General features: G+C 41.4%; 1 protein-coding gene across 3 annotated transcripts in view; it reads left to right on the top strand.

Moving 5' to 3' along the window:
• The window catches only part of LOC148088739 (phospholipid phosphatase-related protein type 5-like), a 40,659-nt gene that overhangs the window by 617 nt on the left and 17,463 nt on the right, over positions 1 to 22,579 (top strand). For 2 of the 3 annotated variants that reach the window (XM_087799712.1, XM_087799716.1), the window contains exon 2: positions 19,455 to 19,568. The exons of the other annotated variant lie outside the window; for it this stretch is intronic. In XM_087799712.1, the coding sequence (XP_087655838.1) occupies positions 19,455 to 19,568 (114 nt within the window). The remainder of the gene's footprint in view (positions 1 to 19,454; positions 19,569 to 22,579) is intronic. 3 annotated transcript variants of the gene reach the window in all.

The raw sequence follows: 22,579 nt of genomic DNA, 5'->3' as shown, positions 1-22,579 counted from the left end.
TTAGCTGTTCATTTTCTTTTATTATGATCACTGCCACTGGCTAACCAATAGCCATGAAATTGCCTAAAAAACATGTTGTGTTGCTCTTTCACGAGTAACTACAACCTAGCAGGCACAATGCAAGGACTATTCAGTAAAAAGGAAAACCGAATAACACTGTACCTGCGATCAGTAACACAATCTTTAACAAATTGAAAAAAAAAAGGCTTTCAACAAGCTAAATAGTGTAGGAAGTCGGATAAAGTAGGCATGATTTCTCACAACATTGCAAAAATGAAATAATTTCAAGCAAGACAGAATACTATCAAATTAAAATGCAGTTTTCATTCCAATAAAGTGTTATAAGTTACTAACAATGACCAGATTAATGGTTAATGTTGTGAGCATAAACAAAAACATTTTCAAAGAGAATACAAACAAGTGTTTACCTTTCTTATCATTTAGACACTACAAGCCAAACGTTTTCACAAACCTTCTGATGCTTATTAACAATAATTTACATAATAGATTCTCACAAATGCATCCAAACAATGAATGAAAACATGCAGAATTAAGTAATTAACAAAAAAGTGTGAAATAAATAAAAACTTGTCTGGTTCTAGTTTCTTTAAAGTAGCCACATTGTTTCTAATGACTGCTATGCACCTTTTGCCATTCTTTTGATGACCTCCAAAAGATGGTTACCTGAAATGTTTTTGAAGACAAGGTGTGTCTTTTCAGGGTAACTTTTCATTCTTTGCCCAGAGCCTTGAAAACTCAAGGGAGACAAGTGATGTGTCTCAAATCGCATACTTCTCTTGGTATACTAGAAGTTAGTATGGATCAGGATAGTGTACGTACTAACTTGTACGCAAGTTCTCAACAGATAACTGCCGCTACGTTCTAACAGGAAATGACGCAACAGCATCCTCTTCTAAGACTATTTAACAATGATTGCAACCAGCTGTTGAAATCACTGACACCTGCTGGCAGCACGTTTTGAAAGTTTGGATAGAAATAGAAATGACATATGACCAAACTTTTGTTTACAACGTCAACGTCACTAAGATGGTGCCGTTTAGGGTAGATTGTGTCCATCGAACTATACTCAGTTTTGTGGGTGTTTAAGTACACCAATTTAGTGTGCGTGGCGCTCTACATTTAGCATACTAAGAATTGAGACGCACTTACGCACTAAAAATACTTACTTTGAGCACGTACACTAGAATGACTATTTAAACACATGAGGGTAGAGGGGAACAGGTTGAAACAATATGTAATCTGGAAGGAGACTGGTGAGGGAGGGGCAAGTGATCTCACCACATTGTAACACAACTTTGTCTGCGAAAACAGGGGGCTCTTAGCCGTTTGAATGGTGAGAACCCCTGAGTTATCTTCATAATCTCAGGTTCTTCAAATTGGTGTGAAGCCCTCTAACCGCTTCGCTATTGGTTTATCCTCGAGGCCCCACCTTGTCTCTCAGAAAGCTTAATGAACTCGCCACCCAGCTGGGTGCAGTCCACTTTCTATAAAGGCGGGTAACACCCGCCGCACTTCCTCCAACTGAGAACTCAGCGAGAAAGGCGGCTGCTGGGCGACGAGGTTAGAGGGCGTCGCACCAATTCTTAGAACCTGAGATTATGAAGATAACTCAGGGGTTCTACTTCATATTGGTGCTCCGCCCTCTAACCGCTTCGCTATTGGTTTAAACTCAAGGCGAATCCCGACGGGATCAATGTACCCCCAACTAGACGCCGCTCCTGACAGCATCATCACTAGTGCCCGCTGGCCCAGGATCCAAATCCATTGGGGCCACGGGCCTCGGGGGAATGGAATCTCTCAAAAACAGTATGAGCTACTGATCCTGTCGCCATGTCGAGGAGATAGGCTCTAGCGAAGGCTGAGGTGGACGCCCAAGAGGCTCCCAAGACAACACCCCGCGAAAGAGCCACTGAAGCTGCCACACCATGGGTGAAATGTGCCCCTAATTTGCTAGGAGCAGATCCACCCGCTGCCTGGTAGGCCTAGATAATGGCCGATCTCACCCAATGAGAGACCTGTGGGAAGACCGGCTCACCAGGCTTACATCTACTGTGGCAAAAGAATAAGGCATCAGAGCAGTCGAATGAGGCCAGGTGCCGCAAAACAAAACCTGCACAGGACAACAGGTGAAGACGATCTTGACCCGGGTCCAACTTGGGAGGCGGTTCGAAGGCGCGCAGAGTGAGAGTTGTTGCCCGGAAGGACCTGAACCTTCGGACTACGGAACACTGGGATCGGACGCAATGACACTGATGACTCCTCGACTCAAGGAAGACAGTCAGGGCTAATGGGGAGAGCACAAGCTCACTCGTTCTCTTGGATGTCAGGTCCAGAAAAGACAAAATGTCACTCATTTGCCGCCTAGGCTGGAAGGCCTCACAGGAGGTCAGAGAAACGAAACCAGGAGGTCGGAGAAACCAGAGGGTTCGGTACGCACCGAAGCACCCGACGTGCCTTGTTGCTATGGCTGGTGCGAACACTCAGTGTCGCCACAGTCCGTCTGTTATCCAGCAATGCTCCAGGGAAAAAACAGGACAGCAGAGACCAATCAGGAGCTGTGGTCCAGGGACCTGTCTGCACACCAGTGAGAGAACATCCCTCATTTGGAGGCATAAGCCTACGTGTAGATGGGGGGCCCGGGCATTCTCCAGCGTGTGGAGAACGTCCGGGTCCAGAGTCCCGCTCAGCTCGTCCCATGCAAGAGCCACACTTTGAGAGGCAGACCCAGCACCAGGGGTGCCGTCAGAGTCCCCCCTGCGCAGGGAGTACGGCCTCACGAAACAAGGGGAGGAGTCGCCAGAGGAGGGAAGGCAAACAGTAGCCGGCCAGCCAACTTAAGTGGGCCAGAGCGTCCACGCCTAGTGGGGGGCAATCAGAGGCCCTGAGGGAGAACCAAAGAAGACATTTGAAGTTCTCCTTTTGGTGTCCGCCACTGTGTGACCGAACCAAGACCACATCTTGGCAGCCACGACTTGGACAGACCCCATTCGTCCAGGACAGCCCCCCTTGACATTCTGTCTGCTGCAACATTCATCGCACCCGGCACATGCTGAGCTCTAAGAGAGAGCAGGTGACGGTCTGCCCACACCAAAATCTTCTTTGCCACACTCAGAAGGGCTGGGGATATGACTCGACCCTGGCGATTCACTTAAGCCACCGGTGGAGCTGTCTGATAGCACTAGGACGTTGGACTGTGACAGTTGGGGAGAGAGAGGTGAAGCAGGACGTTGTGAATTTCAACACTAGCCAGTTGATGTACACCTGTCTGTTCCAGGCTTAGGTCTGACCCGAGGTGCCTCCCCAACCTATCAGGGGTGCGTCTGTGAACACGTGTGTAGTGTAATGAAGGATGCAACCTAATGGAACTCTCCTTCTGAGGTTGGTTAGAGAGTTCCAAAACACTTGATGTCCTGGAAAACCAAAGCGGGAGACTCACTTTTCAACATTGGTCCCGCTTAGGGTCTAGCTTGAGATGAAAAAAACAGTCAGTCGGAGAATGGGCTGGATACTCGTGTCCGGGAGGCACGCATATCCTTCCTCCCGGTTCAGCAGTACCCCCAGGTAAACTAACTGCTGGACTGGAGTCAGAGCGCTTTTGCTGAGGTTCACCATGAACCCCAGGTTGGCAATATGGCTCAACATCTTCTGTGTTTGAGCATGTCTTTTTGCCTCTGACCTGGCAAGGATCAACCAGTCGCCAAATAGGTCGGATCCTCACCCCATTTGCTCTAGTTGGTTTCAGTGCTGCCTCCACACACCAGGTGAATGTCCTGGGTGCCGGAGAGTAGCCGAACGGGAGTTGAGTGTATTGTCACACTCGATCCTTGAGGGCGAGACGCAAGTACTTCTGATGTCTCTCGACTATCAGAACGTGAAAGTACGAGTCGGTCAGGTCGATAGATGTTGTTCAATCTCCTGGAATTACATCTGTCAGCAGTCGTTTTACCGTCAACATACGAAACAGGCGGGTGGCTATAAACCTGTTCAAATAGCTGACCCACTCCCTGTTCAGCCACTCATGTCCAGAGAAAAACGCAGGGTTGACGGTCAACTGGAGCGCATAGCCCCGCCTGATTACTTCCCTCTGCAATCTGGAATGAAGTAAAACCAGGCGACTCCAAGCCGAATAATGTTCCTGTGGACATTTGCTTATACGTGAACCAGCTCGCTGGAGATCCTGATCTCGAACTGGTTCTTCAAACATGTCACCACATGTCCCGTCATTAGGGGTGGCAGCGCGCCCCCGCAGGTTCCCAGAATGGGGTCAAACCCTTGGTGCGTAATGGCTCCGGGACATACCGTTCCATGGCACTCCCGCCCAGAAACACCGGGACACCAAACCGGGAACCGGCTGCTCTCGACACTCTTGTAAGTGAGGGAAAACCCTCCGGGCAACGTCAGCATAATGATTTTCCGTATTCTTACCTCATCGGATGACGAAACCCGCCGGGCCGACATCTCAAAAGTCACGCGGAAGTGAAAGTAAACACAGCTGATCGAGCCGGTCTCGCGGACATCTGTATCTTAAAGGGCAATACAAGACAGTGATTGGGTCTGTCCCTCATCTGTGTGGACAGACCCGACTATGAAAGAATGGACTAAGGTGTTAGACAACACATTAAGTTATGTGGTGAGAGTAAAAACCTCGCCGGCTCTGAGCGGCGGAACATGATAGCTTAGCATTAGCAGCGAAGACGTCAAAACATGCGAGTAACTTCCTGTCACAGGCTTGAAGCTGCGCGCTCTACCAGTAACACTCTCATAATAAACCACATGTCCTTTATTGACATAAAGTGTATTTTATAGAAGGAGGAGATCGTCTCACCCACAGCTACTGCATGATCGGTGACTGTCCGGGCGTCTAAACACTGAGCTGAACTGATACCTGCTGAGTGACATCACTTCCGACGTCTGTGTCCAGGAGGTCCAGATCGATCATGGGAAAACTCCCACAACAGACCTCTGGGGATATTCCTGAAATCCTAGGAAAAATATGGACAAACTCAACACAGATGTCGAGATGTTTCAGCCGAGCAGATCCCAGAAACCTCCTCCAGGAGAGCATATGCATGCGTCATCCTGAGGAGGGCAGCTTCTGTGGTTCTCCTCTATCTCATCTGCAGTACACTGTAGATCTAAACGTTGCGCGTAAAAGCGCCATGTTGCGTCAGTTGCATGACGTTTTTCTGCTGCCATACGTGACGTCCTCCACGGTGCCATTGATTCGGCGCTTGTCGGGCACGTGCGCTTGTCGATGCGGAAGTAAACACAGCTGACTCAGCCAGTCTGGTGGACATCTGCTCGTCTGGAAACAAAACACACGTGGTTGGAGTCTGCCCCTCATTCGTGTGGACAGACTCCGTTATTACAGTCAGGCGAAAAGTTTCTAATGACACCTGTAAATACGTCACACTCACAGGAAAAACACATGCACACTACCAACATCTCTCTCAGGTGAACCCGTTGAGTGCACTGCAGGAGGGCCCTGTTGTCTGCAAGAGATACTTACCTGGATCACTCTCGCATACCTCATGGCCGACTCCATGCAGCGAGCCAGTCGTCCTCCTCATCGCGGTCAGTTCACGATAGAGGGACGACTCAGCTCGACTCATCAGGGCCCAACCACATTTTTCTTCTCATCACCTTGGAATGTGAGCTTGTCGAGTATACCGCACAGGACTGCCATGTTGTTTGTTTTTCTTAAACAACATTGCATTAACTTGTCTTGATCATAATCATGAACGCTGAGGCGGCGTGGGTCGACAAGCCTTGAATGCTTCCCGTCACTGTCAAAAGCCGTGGGAAGTGCTCGGCAGGCCACACAATCAGTCATCATGTGATTTGGGCCTAGACAAACGAAGCAAACGTGTGTATCTCCCCTCTTCAGGGAGGCTTAGCAATTCATGCACACACATTTGTTCACTTCATATTTCATTCGCCATCATTACATTCCTCTGTCAGGAGCTTTCTGCTGAGTTGTAAAGGAGGAAGTGTGGCAGGGGTTTCCCGCCTTTACAGGAAGTGGACTGCACCCAGCTGGGTGACGAGTTCATTAAGCTTTCTCAGAGACGAGGCAGGGCCTCGAGGATAATCCAATAGCAAAGCCGTTAAAGGGCGGAGCACCAATATGAAGTAGAACCCTGTGGCTAAGGTGGGCAAAGAATTATTAGGATACTCTACCCAGACCAGGCGTCTGCTCCATGTTGAGGGATTCTGTGAGACCAGGCACCGGAGGCCGGTTTCCAATTGTTGGTTGAGGCGTTCGGTCTGGCCGTAAGCCTACCGGTGATATCCAGAGGTCAGACTGGCCTTCGCTCCAATGAGTCTGCAGAACTCCCTCCAGAAGCGAGACACAAATTGGGGCTCCAGGTCTGAGACAATGTCTTTTGGAAAACCATGAACTCTGAAAACGTGGTTAGTCATGATTTCGGCCGTTTCTTTGGCTAACGGCAGCTTGGGCAGGGCTGTGAACCTGGCCATCTTGGAGAACCTGTCGACAACAGTGAGGACCGTGGTGTTTCCTTGCGAGACCGGGAGTCCAGTGACAAATTCCATTGAGATATCTGCCCACGGTCAGTAGGGGATAAGGAGCGGCTGAAGCGGGCCCAATGCGTGCCCTTGAGGATGTCTTGTTCTGGGTGCAGACCAAACAAGCCTTGACGTACTCCTGGACCTTCCGGCTCCATGGGCGGTCACCAGAACCTCAAGGAGATGGTGAACATGGTCCGCTGAACCCCGGATAACAGGAAAGCAACTGGGACAAACAATCGATTATCGGGGCACCCACTAGGTGGTGGGCCCTCACCATTTGCCTGCTTAACCTCATAATCTGCCAAGTTACTGCTTCAACCACACAGGTCCGTGGAAGGATAGGTTCTGGTTCCTTGGCAACAGGCTTGGGCTTACTACGAAATCACTCTTCATGAGGGAAAAAAAATCTTACTTGATTGGAAAAACCTGTGGCTGTGACAAGGTTGGGGTGAACGAACAAGACAAAACACTCTGGCACATGACAAGGGAGACAAAGACTATTGAAACACATGAGGGTAAAGGGAAACGTGTGAAAACAATAGGTAATCAGGGAGGAGACAGGTGAGGGAAGTGACCTCACCACGGTATGGCAATTTCACGGATCCCTCTTGATTAATACTTTTAAAATAAACTTAAATAAAATAAACTAATACCAAAAAGAGGAGCCAGGTCCGTTGTTTTGCAAATGCTGTCGCGCAAAGGTTGTAGCAATTTGCTTTGACGCTAAAACCACGCTTTAGAGTACCCTCCACATTCACAGCTCAATCTGCTAGAAGGAGACGTTCATTCATTTTGCTAAAGGGACTGCATATGAAATAAATTTAAAAAAACAAGCAGTGAGTCGAGATGACAAACGCGATCACATTCCACATCGCCAAGGATATGGTTCCCTTTAAATAGATGATAATGATGGTTAACTGCACTGATTATGTAAACTATGTTCAATGACTGCAACCGTTATCCCATCTCTAACTTAATTACTGCAACCATATTTGCAACCATACTTTGAAGGGGTCATGCTTTTACTTGTGTCTGGACATTGAAAATAAAACGTGATGCAGTCCTTATGACGGTAAAATGGGCTATTTAAAGCCAATCAACTGCAGAAATTATTTTATTATTAGAAGAAAATGTGTACGAGAACACTCTTGCATGAAAATATATATACAGTATATCGTCAAATACTTTGAAACCCATATGATTTAAAAAAACAACAACTGTGATTTAGAAAATTTTGTCATAAAGCCCAGCCCTACCATGAGCTAAACATAACAAACTATTATTTAAAAACTTTTCGTTGAAAATTAGGTTATTGTAGGGATTTCCTCTTAAATAAAATGAAAATGATTAGGCCAAATTCACTGTTGATAACTAAATCAAGTATTCAAAACTGAATGAATTGAATGACAAATCAAGTATTTAAAAGCTGTTGTAGTCTTTGGAGATGCACTTATATCACTGCATTAGACAAAGTAGCAGAAGGACAAGACAAATTGGGTCAAATTATTTTTGATTAAACATCCCAGAAAGAGAAACCAAACAACATTTACCAGTTTGAGACGGATTGTTGCACCAACTTGAGACATGTGGATTCACAAAGAGACAACTGAGACTTTCCAACTTAGTGATGTAATGACCATTAAGAGGTTATCGTTGTTTTTGTAAACCCAATTTATGTTAATTGCTTGTTATAGCCGCTGAAAGCATTTTCTTGCGTAAGGAAACACTTCATTCACTTCCAAGGGACTCGTTGTATAAACAAAGTGGGGCATGATTACGGCTGCCTGGAGGAGGAGTGAAGCCATTATTACATTATTATGGACTCCACTCTCATAACCACTCGTTCCCCAAAATGTCAGATTGGGGAGACCCTTTTAGCACCAACTTTAAAACAACGTCATGATGAGAGACTTACTGCATGTTGGAAAGGAATACAACATTACATGAACATGTAAGTATGTCAGGGGAGTTGGGTTTTCACATCAGGTCATTGGTAAAACTTATTTCAATTACAATTTCTACGATTTTATGAAAATGTAATGTGACGGTAAGATGGTTTAAAAAATATGATTTAATGAATGAATGAATACTTCTATATTGACTTGTTGTGTTAATTTTGTGGGATATTAGTCTGCATCCTCTAGATCTATGGATTTTGGATACTTGAAAAAAAAAAGTAATCTTTGTCAATGACATGAGTCATAGCTGAAATAATAAATCAAATTAAATAAATTATTAAAAATTCGTGGAAAATCAAAATCTTAACATGTTTTAGACAATCAATAAAGAAAATATGAATCAACTACTAAATAAGTAACTAAGTAATTAAACAAAAAGTATTTTAAACAGTATATGCACTTAATCTGAAAGCTGAACTTTTTTGTCCTTCTGAATGGCATTTGGGATTTAGCGAGAATTCTCCAGATTTAAGCGTTGCTCGTGAGTGGAGAAACCGGAGTGACTGTTGTATTAAAAGTTTAAATACAAAAGTTAAGATGACTCGCTCACATTTTGTTGTCTCTAACAATGTAAGTAGTGATGCTGTAATGAAAGATATACCCATAGACATATATAAATAGACACCGCATCGACTGTAGACGGATGTGTATAAAGCGCCACCATCTTGGTCCATTGTCATCAGAGGCAGCGGCGCATTAAGAACTGCAGGGTAAGAGGTATGTCTCAATATTAAAATAGAATTATTCGATGAATTCTGGACGGTTCAAACGGTTTGGTCTGTTCAAATCGTCATACATATAGCTATGATACAGGGTGTATTTAAAAAATGCTGGTTTTACTACTAATTTTGTCAGCAGGCGAGCACCTGTCAGAAGATGCCGGACTTCTGTGCCGCTTATGGATGATCTAATGAGCGGAATATACAAACTAGATCTCGTAGGATCACTTTGCACAGGTAAAAAGTAATTAAGAGATAACATAGTATGGGCAAGTTGTTATTAAATTATTGATTATTATTAATGTTTAGCTCTTTTGTTATAAACTGTTTTTGTAAATCTATTGTCCCAAGTCCAGTTGAATCAGAAGTAACTTCAGTCAAACTAGTTTAATTTCTAAGAGTGTTTTATTTAAAAAATCTATGACTGAGGTAGTATCAACAATCAACTGTCATTTGCACGCTTCAGTTCTTATAACATTGCAGTGATCCTAATCATAATTGTATACCACGTTTTCTCAATAGAATATTTCATTTAAAAAAAATGGTTGTATTGTGACATTATCCTAAGCATACCTTTCATATTTGTTTCATCTATCACTTATGGTCTAAGGTTTGAAAAACAAACTTGACAAAAAAGATTGACAAATGAGAGATTAATGACCAGTTTTATAGTGTAACCACATCATTCCTCTATAGACGTAATGCACTGTAGGAGCGAGTGGCACTGTACCAAGATGGCCGCCCTGTATACACATTCTATTGTATATTTCTTAGTTTTTTATACAATTGAAATGAAAACTGCTTGTGGTCTTGACATTTTTTTGTAGCCAAAGTCCATGCGTCTGTCCTTATCCACAAAAACCTGTGAGAAGACCATCTTATTTTCGGGTTGTTTTAACTCGCAATGGAGATGAGGTGTAGTTTGAAGCAAACCTTTTAGCTCCGGTTGGTATACTGTTGTTAATCATGTCCACTTTTGACTGAAAGTCTAGTTTTAAATCATTTTTTAAGCTTAGACATAAAATCATCTTCCATTTTGGCAGTCTGAGTTGCAAAATAAAATTAAAAAACGTTTCGCAGCAGTGCATTTGACTCACCTGGCGCCTCTACATAGAAGAACAGCAGCAACACAAGCCCTTTTTGGCTCTCGTACGCCGTTTTTCAGTGCTGCACGGTAATGTGTGTCGCAAACTTTGCCCTTTCACTTCTGTTTTAATTCTGATCAGCCAAAATAAATAGGACCCATACAAAGATGAAACTTTAATGGTTAAAGACATCAGCCAGACTGTGGAAAATTAAGGCAAATAAATGTATCTGCTAGTATTATATTGGCAACATTCAGAGGATACAGCAACCAGCACACGCCAATTGCATGTATCAGCCCAGTTTGTGATGGATTGCGCATTTAAAAGGTAAGGCTGTTCCCTGCCTGCCTCCCCTGACCACACGTCCCTGCTTTAAACTCATATAAAAGACTAGCTGCGATTGAAATACATTCATTTTGCTCTTTTTTATTATTTTTATTTATTTAAACAGTAGGTCAGAAAACAATTATTCACACAGTAAAGACTCACAACTTATCTTAATGAAGATTTTGATTACATTTAAAAAGGACATTTTAGTCTACATTGTATTGTTATTTTAGTCAACTGATCATCAAAGAGACCGTGTCTGGACCTGGATAAGAAAGAATTCCCACAGTTGAAGATGGATACATATTCTTTTAATATTTATCCCTCTGCTGGACTCAACATGAGCTTGTTATAGAAAGGGGGGCCTTTTATTAACCCTTGTGTTGTCTATTTTCAGGAGAACAGCTTTTTTCAAGATTAGTAGAATCATTGCCTTTGACATTCCTGCAGCCAACTATGCTAAAAACTCAAGTTGCTGAATCTGCTGGAACACATCAAACCCTCATTATCTCAGAACAGTCATAAAGTCTGCATCATGACTCTGTCTCACTCCGTTACCTCTTTCTGGAACACCTTTGTTTTGATCATCTCTCCTCTGCCTCAGCTCTTCCTCTCTTTTCAACTCCATCCTTCCACTGCTCATGCAACCTGAACCAATTATTTATTTTAGTATTTTAAAATAAGTCCCCTGGCCTAGAAACATGTAATATGAAAAATGTTTGATGATCTTTAGTTTGAAAACTAAAGTAAAACTCATAGTCATTGCCATCCACAACTGCATTACATTAAACGTTGTTAGATATAAATAAAATAATAAATATATTGACACGTAAAAACAGACTGATAATAAAACAAACCATTATATTTTTCTAAAATAACTAAACAGATGTGCATGGTGTAGCGGAGATGTCGGCAACTTTTACACTGAGGGAGCAATTCAGATCCGTTTCCGACAAGAAATAAAACACTGGGAGCCACAAAACCATTCTGACTTTTAAAAGTAAAAGTGTGTCTGGAAGGTTATATATAATTAGGACTGATATATCATAATAATTTTATCTTATGAAATTCACGTCTTGGGTTATTTTTACACAGTAGTTCACAATTCTCTAGGATGCTTAATATGACCAGCAATATTATCCAGTAGTGATGGTGAAGAAGTAACTTCGTCGGCACCAAAATAAACAAGTCTTTTTTCGAATCAAGTAGTAAATGTTCAAAACCCCAGGTTACATAACTGTGGTTCTACGAATTTGTGCTACGCCTTCTACAGGCTGTCGCTATGGGTTACTCTTTACACTCTTTCCACGCTATGGGTTACTCGTTCCAAAAGCGCTATATACATTTAAATTACTTACTTACTTACTTACTTATATAAGGCCTCACCTCACCTGGGCCACTCGTGTAGAGGCATCGCACACATTTTTGAACCATGGTTGTATAGATAACCTTGGGTTTCTACTTAATTTGTGCTCTGCCCTCTACATGCTGTCACTACGGGTTACACCATGCACAGCACTGTGGATAAATGTACGCCTTGAAGACGGACCATTTGACAAAACACAGCCGTTGGCGGCCTGTGTTTCGCAGGTTGACTAACGTGTGAAAAGGCAAAACGATAAGGTTGTCTTTGCATCTAGAGCTGCGAGGCAGGGACCTTGCTTTCACGTCTAGAAAGGTTTTGTAAAATCATTGTGGAGGACCAGGAGGCAGTACAAGATCTCCTCTGTTGAGACTCAACAAACTACAGAAGCCGTACCACCATGAGTTGCGAGACCCCGATCTGCTGGCCCTCAAGCAGACACCCCCCTGACTTGAGCCGCCATGAGAGTCGATGTGCAAGCAACAAAATCATCACGTGACCCGAATCGTGTACAGACCAGCAAACTGACTGCGAATCTTACATCCTTCCTCCTCGGGTCTACCTAAAGTCTATCCTCAGACATCAGGCGCCCGCATTGTAAAAGATACTGGCAACAGCGCCTTTACTGAAAGCATGAGGGGGTGCTGTAAAACCCCGGAAGGAGACAACTCAACTCGCATTGTTGGTCAAAAACACTGGACAGAAAGCAAAATCTTTACAGAGCATGAAGCTTTCACAACAACAACACAAGCAGAAGAATCAAATTGAAAATACTGTCTGCTCTAAAGATCAAAGACAGGATTGCGCGTCACAAAACAGTCTGGTGCCCCAGAGGACAAGATCTCACCGGCGGTCGGAGTTTCAACGCTTCAAGCAAAAAAAACTCTTAGCGGGAGGTTATGACATGAAAAGTGGCAAAACCACAAGCGGACGCTGATGCAGCTGCAGTAGACACCTGAAGAGGGGACGCCGAATATATTGCGTCCAGCAGAGTCTCAAGAAAAACTAGCTAACGTCAGATAAGGAGCCAGAATATTAAATTGACCAGGCGGACCAGTGTAAAGACATGCTCAATTCAAAGCAAACCAGCTGTTAGACAGTGCTTGTGTGCCTCCACGTTGGCGAACACAGAACTGTCAAATTGTGTGATCAGCCTGGATCTCGAATCGCGCTCGCTTGTTAATGTATAAATACATAACTAAATATATAAATAAATATACATACATTTATTTATATATACATGTATTTATATATAAATAAATGTTGAATGTTGTTTATTTTTATATTTAGTTTACATATTTAGACATTTCTCTGGTGTACGGTGATCCCTCGCTATATCGCGGTTCACCTATCGCGGTCTCGCTGTTTTGCATATTTTTTTCAAGTGTAAATTTCGCATGCTTTTTTTTTTTCACAGCGTACAGTATGAACGTGCATTGTGTTCTGCGTCCTGATTAGCTAAGTGTTACCAGCCTCCTTAACAAGGTAGTATTATAATAATAAACAATTATAAGGTAGGAGAAAATCTCTCCCCCTTTGTTGGGAACCCCTACTGTCTCTGAGCCCATCTCCTCCTCTTGGTCATCCTTCACTGCTGTATCTTTGGGTGATATTTCAGCACTAGTGAACAAGATGAAACCCTCCTCTTGCTCAGATGACGTCCTTCCTTGTAGGCTTTTTATCAAAGTATTTGATGTAATTGGCCCCTGGGTTACCAATATGGTGAACCTCTCCCTTTCCACAGGGGTTTTTCCCAATGCATTTAAACATGCCATTGTGGAGCCTCTGCTCAAAAAACCAGGCTTAGACCCAACTGACCTCAGTAATTTCAGGCCTATTTCTAAGCTCCCTTTCTTGTCCAAGATCTTGGAGAAGGTGGTGTCTGAGCAGCTGTCTTTGTTCTTGGATCAGAGCGACATCCATGAGAAGTTTCAGTCTGGCTTCCGTAAACATCACTCTACGGAGACAGCTTTATTGAAAGTGTCCAGTGACATCATGATGTCGGCTGACTCTGGTAAATTCACTGTTCTGGTTCTCTTGGATCTGTCGTCAGCCTTTGACACAGTTGATCACCAGATCCTGCTGAGAAGACTAAGGGATGAAGTGGGACTGTCTGGGTCTGTGTTAGAATGGTTCTCATCTTACCTTTCTGGGCGCAGTTTTAGTGTATCTGCCAATCAAATGAGGTCTGAATCGGCAGATCTGTTGTGTGGAGTCCCTCAAGGTTCTGTTCTGGGTCCTTTATTGTTTTTGCTGTACTTGATTCCCCTTGGTAAAATCATTCAGAGATTTCCAGATGTTTCTTATCACATTTTTGCTGATGACATCCAGCTCTACTGCTCTTTTGACCCAACTGAGCCCCAAAGGCTGAACAGCTTAGTCAATTGTTTGCTAGAAATCAAACAATGGCTGAGTGAAAACACTTTACAGCTTAATGTGGACAAAACTGAAACTCTGGTGATTGCTCCTGATGATACGATTCCAGGGTTGAGTCAGTACTTGGGTGACTTAGGTCAGTCTGTCAAACTGAGCCTGAGAAACCTGGGTGTTGTATTTGATAAAGACATGTCTCTTGTTCAACACTGCAGAAAACTGACCAGAAACTGTTTCCTTCAACTGAGAAAAATCTCTAAACTTAGGAAAATGTTGTCACAACATGATCTGGAGCTTGTAATCCATGCGTTTGTTTCTTCTCGTCTGGACTATTGTAACAGTTTGTTTTCATGTCTTAACAAGAAGGAGCTGTCTCGTCTGCAGTTGATTCAGAACTCTGCAGCGAGAATTCTGACCCGCTCTAGTAGAAGAACTCACATTTCTCCGGTCCTTAAAACTCTTCACTGGCTTCCAGTTTCTTTCAGGATCAACTTTAAAATTCTGGTTCTTACTTTCAGAGCTATTCATGGTCAGGCTCCTCCTTACATCACTGATCTGATCCAGCCTTACACCCCAGCTCGGTCTCTGAGGTCTGTGGATCAGAATCTACTGATGGTTCCACGCACACGGCTCAGGACCAGAGGAGAGAAATCTTTTCAGGCTGTTGCTCCTAAGCTTTGGAACAATCTTCCTCTCTCTTTGCGCTTGATGGAGTCTACTGACTCCTTTAAGAAACATCTTAAGACGTTTCTATTTGTGCAGGCTTTTCCTTGAATTTCTCGAACTCCTGTGTTGTTCTCGGTGTTGTCTTGATCTTTGAAGTATGTACTGTTTTGAGTATTGTTTTGATTGTTAAAGCGCTTTGTGACCCTGGTCTCGAAAAGCGCTATATAAATAAATATTACTTACTTACTTACTTACTTATGAGTTATGGATGTGGTTTACAGCCTTAAAACATGTATAATTGTAAAAAATAAAGCCGATTAATTTGCAAATTTCATCTATTTCGGGTTATTTTCAGAATGAATACCCAAGATAAACCAGGGACCAGTGTTTTTTTGTGTATTTATACATTTTATCTTTTTTGTATTCATGTATTTATACATTTTGTCTTCTATTTATTGAATTTTGCCCTTTGTGGAATCTCCGCCACCATCTTGTTGTTCCAATTCTCAGAATAGTGAGGCTGCTTTTCAATACTCGTTTGATTTGCCCCTGTTCACTTGCACTAAGCCCTTGCTATGACGTCACATGAAGGGCACTTGGAGAGTGGAGGGAAAGTGACTGAGGAGGCTTGAAATAGATACATGAAACTCACCTGCCCTCATTCACTTAAAGCCCAGAATACCATCGACCAGCGCTATATTCCAATATAAAAATTATATATCAAGCAAATAAACCACAGAAAATAAAAATACAAGATAGTCAATTTAGATATTACTAGCCATATGTGTTTTTTATTCATGCAATGAAACACTTACAGTATAAAGGATGACAGAATGTGAAACTAACGTGTGGATAGATTGTTCAGTTTGATGGACCATGGACTTTAGAAAGTTATTTTATAGTAATGTTTAGTTATTGTAGTAATTATTCTAATGTTGACACCGGAAGCCTGATTTGCATAATTAATACAGATTGCTGAGTGCTTCATCCTTTTAATCAATTTTCTTAAAAATAAAATAAATAGCAATTGAGATTTAATTTTTTTTTCTTCTTCTTCTCTGGTGGTAAACAGACCATGGTCCATTACTGCCACCACATGTATGTGTTCGTCATGCAACGAAGCAGTGCATTGTTGATTAGATACAGCTTTGAAGTGGACATTGATGTTCCCTCGATTCCTCCTTCCTCAAGTAGGGTGAGCAAGTGAACGAAGGCACATCATTTGAGTATTAAGTACTGAGTGAACTTCCAAAATTGCCCTCGAGGACGGATGGCTTGAGCTCCATGATACAGAGCTGTGTATCACCCACAATGCACTGTCTCGTTGCATGCAAAATACATCCATGTGGTGGCATTAATGGACCACAGTTGTCTGCCGTCTTCGTCCCAACAGAAGAAGAAAAATAGGTTTTATTTTTTTTATTAAATTATATTTTATTTTGAAGATATATCACGTAAAATAACCTCTCAAAAGACCATGTTTCTGTAGTGACATGTTATGCCTGGTTAATGTCATTAAACTAAACAATCTATCTACACTTTATAGTTTGTTATTTTGCGTCAACCTTTTTTTAATGGAATTTATTGCCACAATAGAAAAAAACGCAAATATTGCTATTTATATCTAAATAGAAATGTTATCTTTATTTGTTTTTTTTATTTGTTTTTGTATATGCTTTTATATCGCTTTTTATTTTAATCGTAGAATATAGTGCTACTTATTAATCGTTGCTTCGGACCAATGTTCGGCCTACTTAATTAATTTGCATTCTATCCCTTGTTTTATCTTATGTTAAAGGTTACCCGAAGGCCCAAATATAGTAATAGTTTTATGCTTTTACATATACAGTGGTACAGGTTGTTCATCTTGACCCAGAGACAAAACAACAGATATAAAAAAAATGACATTTGTTCTCAGGCCTTCCAGTATCATTGACCATGAGATAACATTTTAAGGGATTATTCAACAACAATTGACTTACTGCCCATTATGCCTTCTGGCATGTGATTGTGCTGCCAACCCTCGGTGGAATTTCCACCTGATCAGAATCACAAAACATCTATTGACGTGAACCTGTCTGTAAAAGTTACAGCCAATCAACGGTAGCATTATCAAGTCTTGATCATGTAATTAAGCTGCAGGCAACTTGGCCCTGAAAGAAGAGGTATGTTTTGGTACTACCAAAGCATTTAGTTAGTGCATACAAAGTTTATCTGTGCGCTTCAGGTCCACCAATTTCTATGCCAGCAACCAAATCCATCAGGTCCCCTCCTTCAGCCATGGTGTATAGTTTGAAATAGTTCCTGCTGCAAGCGAATAGCTTATCCAAGTGAGATACGTGAATTTCAGTTTACATAAGTTGCACTAGCTAGCCTACTGATTACAGACCCAAAGGCTGACTGGCTAGCACATTTATATGTTTCCATTCAATTAATGCATACGAAGGCTGGCAATCCTAATTCTTTTTCCCTCACATTTGATGTCTGTGACATGCTAGCTACCTGAAACATGATTAATTAAAAACAATCTACCGTCATATTTGACTCTAAAAACAGCACACAGCAAAGCTAAGTGGATACATTTACTTGAAAATACATTTATATGCACATGCTTGACCTGACAAACGCCACTCAGACACACATTCTATACTATACCACAGATCAAACTATCAATAAAGTGCTATGCTCTAAAAACTTTGAAAGTTTGGGAACAATTATCTCTGGGATAAAAGGATTAAGCAGAATTCGCAAATCATTGCAGCACGTCTGTGATCATGTCAGACTGTTGTTGAACGAATCAAAATCTAGTTAAATGCCATAGATATGTGGGACCAGGTTCAAGATGGGACAGGCAAGGGTTAAGGTTTACCTGGCGGTTGCATTCTAGAGGACTTGCTGGCAGCACAGAATGGGCAGTAGCCAAATCTTTAGGTAGTGGAAGAGACCAAAAGAGTTCCCTGGGATTTGAACCCAGGACCTTACGCACCAAAAGCCAGGATCTCTCTTCCCATGAGAGAAACATGCTTTTTTCCCTCCCATAGCTTTAAAGTGAGTTTAGAATCATGAGACTATGAGTTCTTCATAGGCTCCTTTTTGCCATAGTGCATCAGTGAATCTGTGATCGATCGCGGGGTCTAGTTGAGGAAGCCGTGTGTTGCATTTATCCAGGATTGCCTTTGCCTGGCTTGATGAATCCGTGTCTGCTCATCGTGGCTTGGCCTTTGTGCATCCAAGTAAGCCTGGACGTTCTTATTTTGGATTCATCGAACCCAGCTTACTTACTTAGCCTGGATGTCTCAATCCTACTTTTGTGTAATAGGCCTAAGGGAAAAGACACATACCAAAGAGATTTGTTAGATTAAAATTATTATATACGTATACACCATACTAATAAATTAATGCTAAAAGATAATCCAAATATAAAGTATAAATTACTCGCTTGATCTAAGAGCGGGAACGTTTGACTACACATTTACAATCAACATTTCACTCCAGACTGATAGCCACCTATGTAAACTGAACCGGGAAATTTGAATTAAATATAGCGATGTTTCTAAGGTCGGGACCTTTCTGCCCGGGCTATTGATCTGTAAAGTTGCCGGGAGAAGTGCGTCCGGTCGATCGTAATTGAAAGCTTGTATTTTCTTTGACTTGGAGCGGCGAATAAACGACCTGTTACACACAGCAAAAAAAACATATTGGCTTGTATGTACATTTTATGACTGTATTTTGCATTGAAAGAGAGCTTTAATTGTGTTTTGTAACAGTGGGGTTGGCAGTTGTGTTTTTGTTTAAGTTCAGGTCAGTTATGGCATTATTAGGACCTGATAGGGTGAGTTGGAGCAAGGGCGTTTTGGTTCCGGGGTTAAGGGTTAATAGAGATTGTTGTGGTGGACCAGTGTGACACAAGACAAGCGTGTTTGTTGTTTTGCATTGGTTGCGTCCTAAAGCAGCCTGTTGATCAACCTTCAAATAAAGTTTTTAAACACACTTTTATTCCCTGGCTTTTAACACAGCATGAGACTCTGAGCTGTTTTAAGTGCTTTTTATTTGTTTTATTTGATATTGTTTTTACCTTTGTGTGTTTTAACTGTGCTTTCTTTTATGTCACTGTACAGCACTTTGTAACGACTGCTTTATAAATAAAGTTGAGTTGAGTATTAAATTACACGCTGTCTTGTGAGACTGGAATGTTACAATATTTTCTTTCTTTAATAAGGGGGTTTTACAGAAACCCCTCACCTAAAAATGCATGGCTTTGCCATGGAGAAAATTAAATTACCTGAAAAAACACATCATAAGATTTAGTAAAACCATTTCCATGATTCATTTCTTTGTCAAATGTGACATCAAAGAGTCAATGATAAAATTTTGCACCCTACGTAAATATCAAAATCTTTACCCCTTATAGATGATAGACAGTCGGATTTCAGCACAGAGGAGTGAGTCGAGGAAGTTACCTCCTGGGGAGAGAGGACATCAAAAGACCAGCACCTACATTGTGCCCTGTTTTCTTCTTGTGGAGGTGAGTGATCAATCGAGTAACCTTGTTAAAATACCTTCTATCAAAATGTTGGTCCACCTTTAATACCCAAATGTAGAAACAAAACAATACATAAATAATCTAAACTTACTACTAATCTGTCTATATTATATCTTTCACTTCTTTCACTCTCTTCCGTTTGACCTACCTTAGCACTTGTGCAGCCTCTGAGTGATGGTGAACGACCTCCCTGGCTTCCAGAGATACATATGCAGTGGTGGAGGTCATTCACCTTGACCCTGAGACAACACAAGAGATACCTCAAACACTATTGTATTCGGCCACTGGGTCACCTTAACCTACTTTAGAAGGAACAGACTAGTTAAATTTGCAGATGTAGCTCAGTTGTAAGTCTGTAGGTCAGTTTTCTGGATATATTTATTAACCTGAATATTTGGAATTTGAGATTCTCATGCCACTGCACACACGTCTAATGACTGCTTGTCTTAGATATATCTGAAAACTTGAGAGTTTCCTTAATACAAGATAAAGTTCTTACTTGTGGAAAATATCTGAGAAAGTGAACAAATTGAACTAATAAATATCACATTTCTTCTGTTTTTCAACTGCTGTGTTATCGATTGTGCTCCCCATGACCAGTTTTCTAATCATCTAGAGATTAATCAAAATATCAAGTTAGTCTTTGTCATCTATCTCCTCCGCCTTCATACTGGACCTTGACAAACGCTGCTGTATCCTTTCAATTCCTCTCATGTCTTACATACTTGCACACAGTGGAAGGCGTATAAAGCATCATATATATGCTTGCTGGTTATTCTGTTAGCCAGACAACTGAAATTCTTTTTAAAAGATTCATATAAAAGTTTGTGGGTATGTTAGAGACTGGACAAGAATAGATGGACCAGAGTAGATGATGACTATTTTTGCCCCAACAAATAGATTCTTCACTTTGAAGTGCAGAAGGAGCTGAGAACACAAGCTCCCATCCTTGTTCACAACTACTGTGTGTTGAAAAAGAGAGTTCCAGAAAGCTACTGACATTTGGGCATGCCTTGTTGTCCCGGCTTGTTATTTCTGAGAAAATTCTCCAGTGAAAGATGAACCAGTTTACCCATGTTGTAATACCTGGCCAGTGGCAAAAAATCTATAAACTTGTGTGACACACCCATAAAACGCTTCGCTAGCTGCCAGTTTTTTTCGGGATCAATTTAAAAATTCTAGTTCTTACTTTCGGAGCTATTCATGGTCAGGCTGCTCCTTACATTACTGATCTGATCCAGCTTTACACTCCAGCTCTGGCAACCACGGCACTTGCCGTGACCGTCCTCCACACTTCCCGTAATGCCCTGAAAAATGTCTGTGACCGACCTTGGCTTTTAATTTGTTTATAAATACTGGTAGCGGAATTGTTTCGTCGAATAAACAAGACTTGACTGTTATTTAACATTTTAAACTGTTCAATATCTAACGATAAAAGGTAAACAACATGGGCGCAGCCATTTTTGAAGTTTGTGTCAAAGGTTAACTGACGACGGAAACAGCCTGAGCAGTTCCGAGTGATGAATGAATGAATGAATGAATGAATAGTTTATTTCGGGCATGACAATTTGGTTCACATTTTATCGTTTCATCATAGTTCACATATTACATGCATGTCCTGAAAGGAAAAACACCTGGAGAAGCTCGAAGCTTATCTAGTTAACTTCAAAATATTGATAGAAGTAGTATCATAGGTATAATCACATCCTAAATTGTAAAGAAATCACAGGAATAATCATATCTTAATTTGTATTGAAAATCACAGGTTTAATTTTATCCAACACACTCGTCTCGAACGATGTAAGGTGTCCGGTGAATTTTTGTCAGGCAGCGAACTTTAAAAATGCCGAACATGGAAAAGGTAAAAAAAAAGGAAAGACGAGGAATAACAGGCTGTTGAGAAAAAATGTAGCAAAAAACACAACTTTTTTAGGAAAGTTTATTTCATTGTATAAATGCAGTGCTTAAAGTATTTAGTGGTTCTACTGACATGAAATGTTATTATGATTTTTGTTCACAAAATTAACATAGTTTATATTCACTGATTAACCAAATCTCATACTTTTACATATATTCCAGATATTTATTACCATGTTCTTGCAATTCTATTACTTAAGCATGTACGCCAGATGCTTATTTATTCAAATCCTTTTATTTAAGTACGTGATATTTGTTATAATACATATTTGTTATAAATGAATAATTACTAGCAGTAGGAGCACAAGATGTTAATGCATAGCTGATATGCTAAAATGAAATTGTCAAACCCGAGGGCATTATTTAAAAATGTTATTGCATTATTTGTTGTAAGGCAAATAAATGACTGAAAATATATATTGAAGTTGTCATTTTAATTTTCTCGTTGTTTTCAATATAAATATATATATACAGTATATATAAATACATATATAGTACAGACCAAAAGTTTGGACACACCTTCTCATTCAAAGAGTTTTCTTTATTTTATGACTATGAAAATTGTAGCTTCACACTGAAGGCATCAAAACTATGAATTAACACATGTGGAATTATATACTTAACAAAAAAGTGTGAAAATATGTGTGGTATTCTAGTTTCTTCAAAGTAGCCACCTTTTGCTTTGATTACTGCTTCGCACACTCTTGGCATTCTCTTGATGAGCTTCAAGAGGTATTCACCTGAAATGGTCTTCCAACAGTCTTGAAGGAGTTCCCAGAGATGCTTAGCACTTGTTTGTTTTGCCTTCACTCTGCGGTCCAGCTCACCCCAAACCATCTCGATTGGGTTCAGGTCCGGTGATTGTGGAGGCTAGGTCATCTGGCGCAGCACCCCATCACTCTCCTTCTTGGTCAAATAGCCCTTACACTGCCTGGAGGTGTGTTTTGGGTCATTGACAGATCTCAAATTTGAAATCATCAGACCAAAGTACAGATTCCCACTGGTCTAATGTCCATTCCTTGTGTTCTTTAGCCCAAACAAGTCTCTTCTGCTTGTTGCCTGTTCTTAGCAGTGGT

The sequence above is a fragment of the Callionymus lyra genome, chromosome 1 (assembly GCF_982586985.1).
Source record: "Callionymus lyra chromosome 1, fCalLyr1.hap1.1, whole genome shotgun sequence".
In the NCBI taxonomy this organism is placed as follows: domain Eukaryota; kingdom Metazoa; phylum Chordata; class Actinopteri; order Syngnathiformes; family Callionymidae; genus Callionymus; species Callionymus lyra.
Note: the sequence above shows the minus strand (reverse complement) of the source record. Positions and strands in the feature narration are given on the sequence as shown.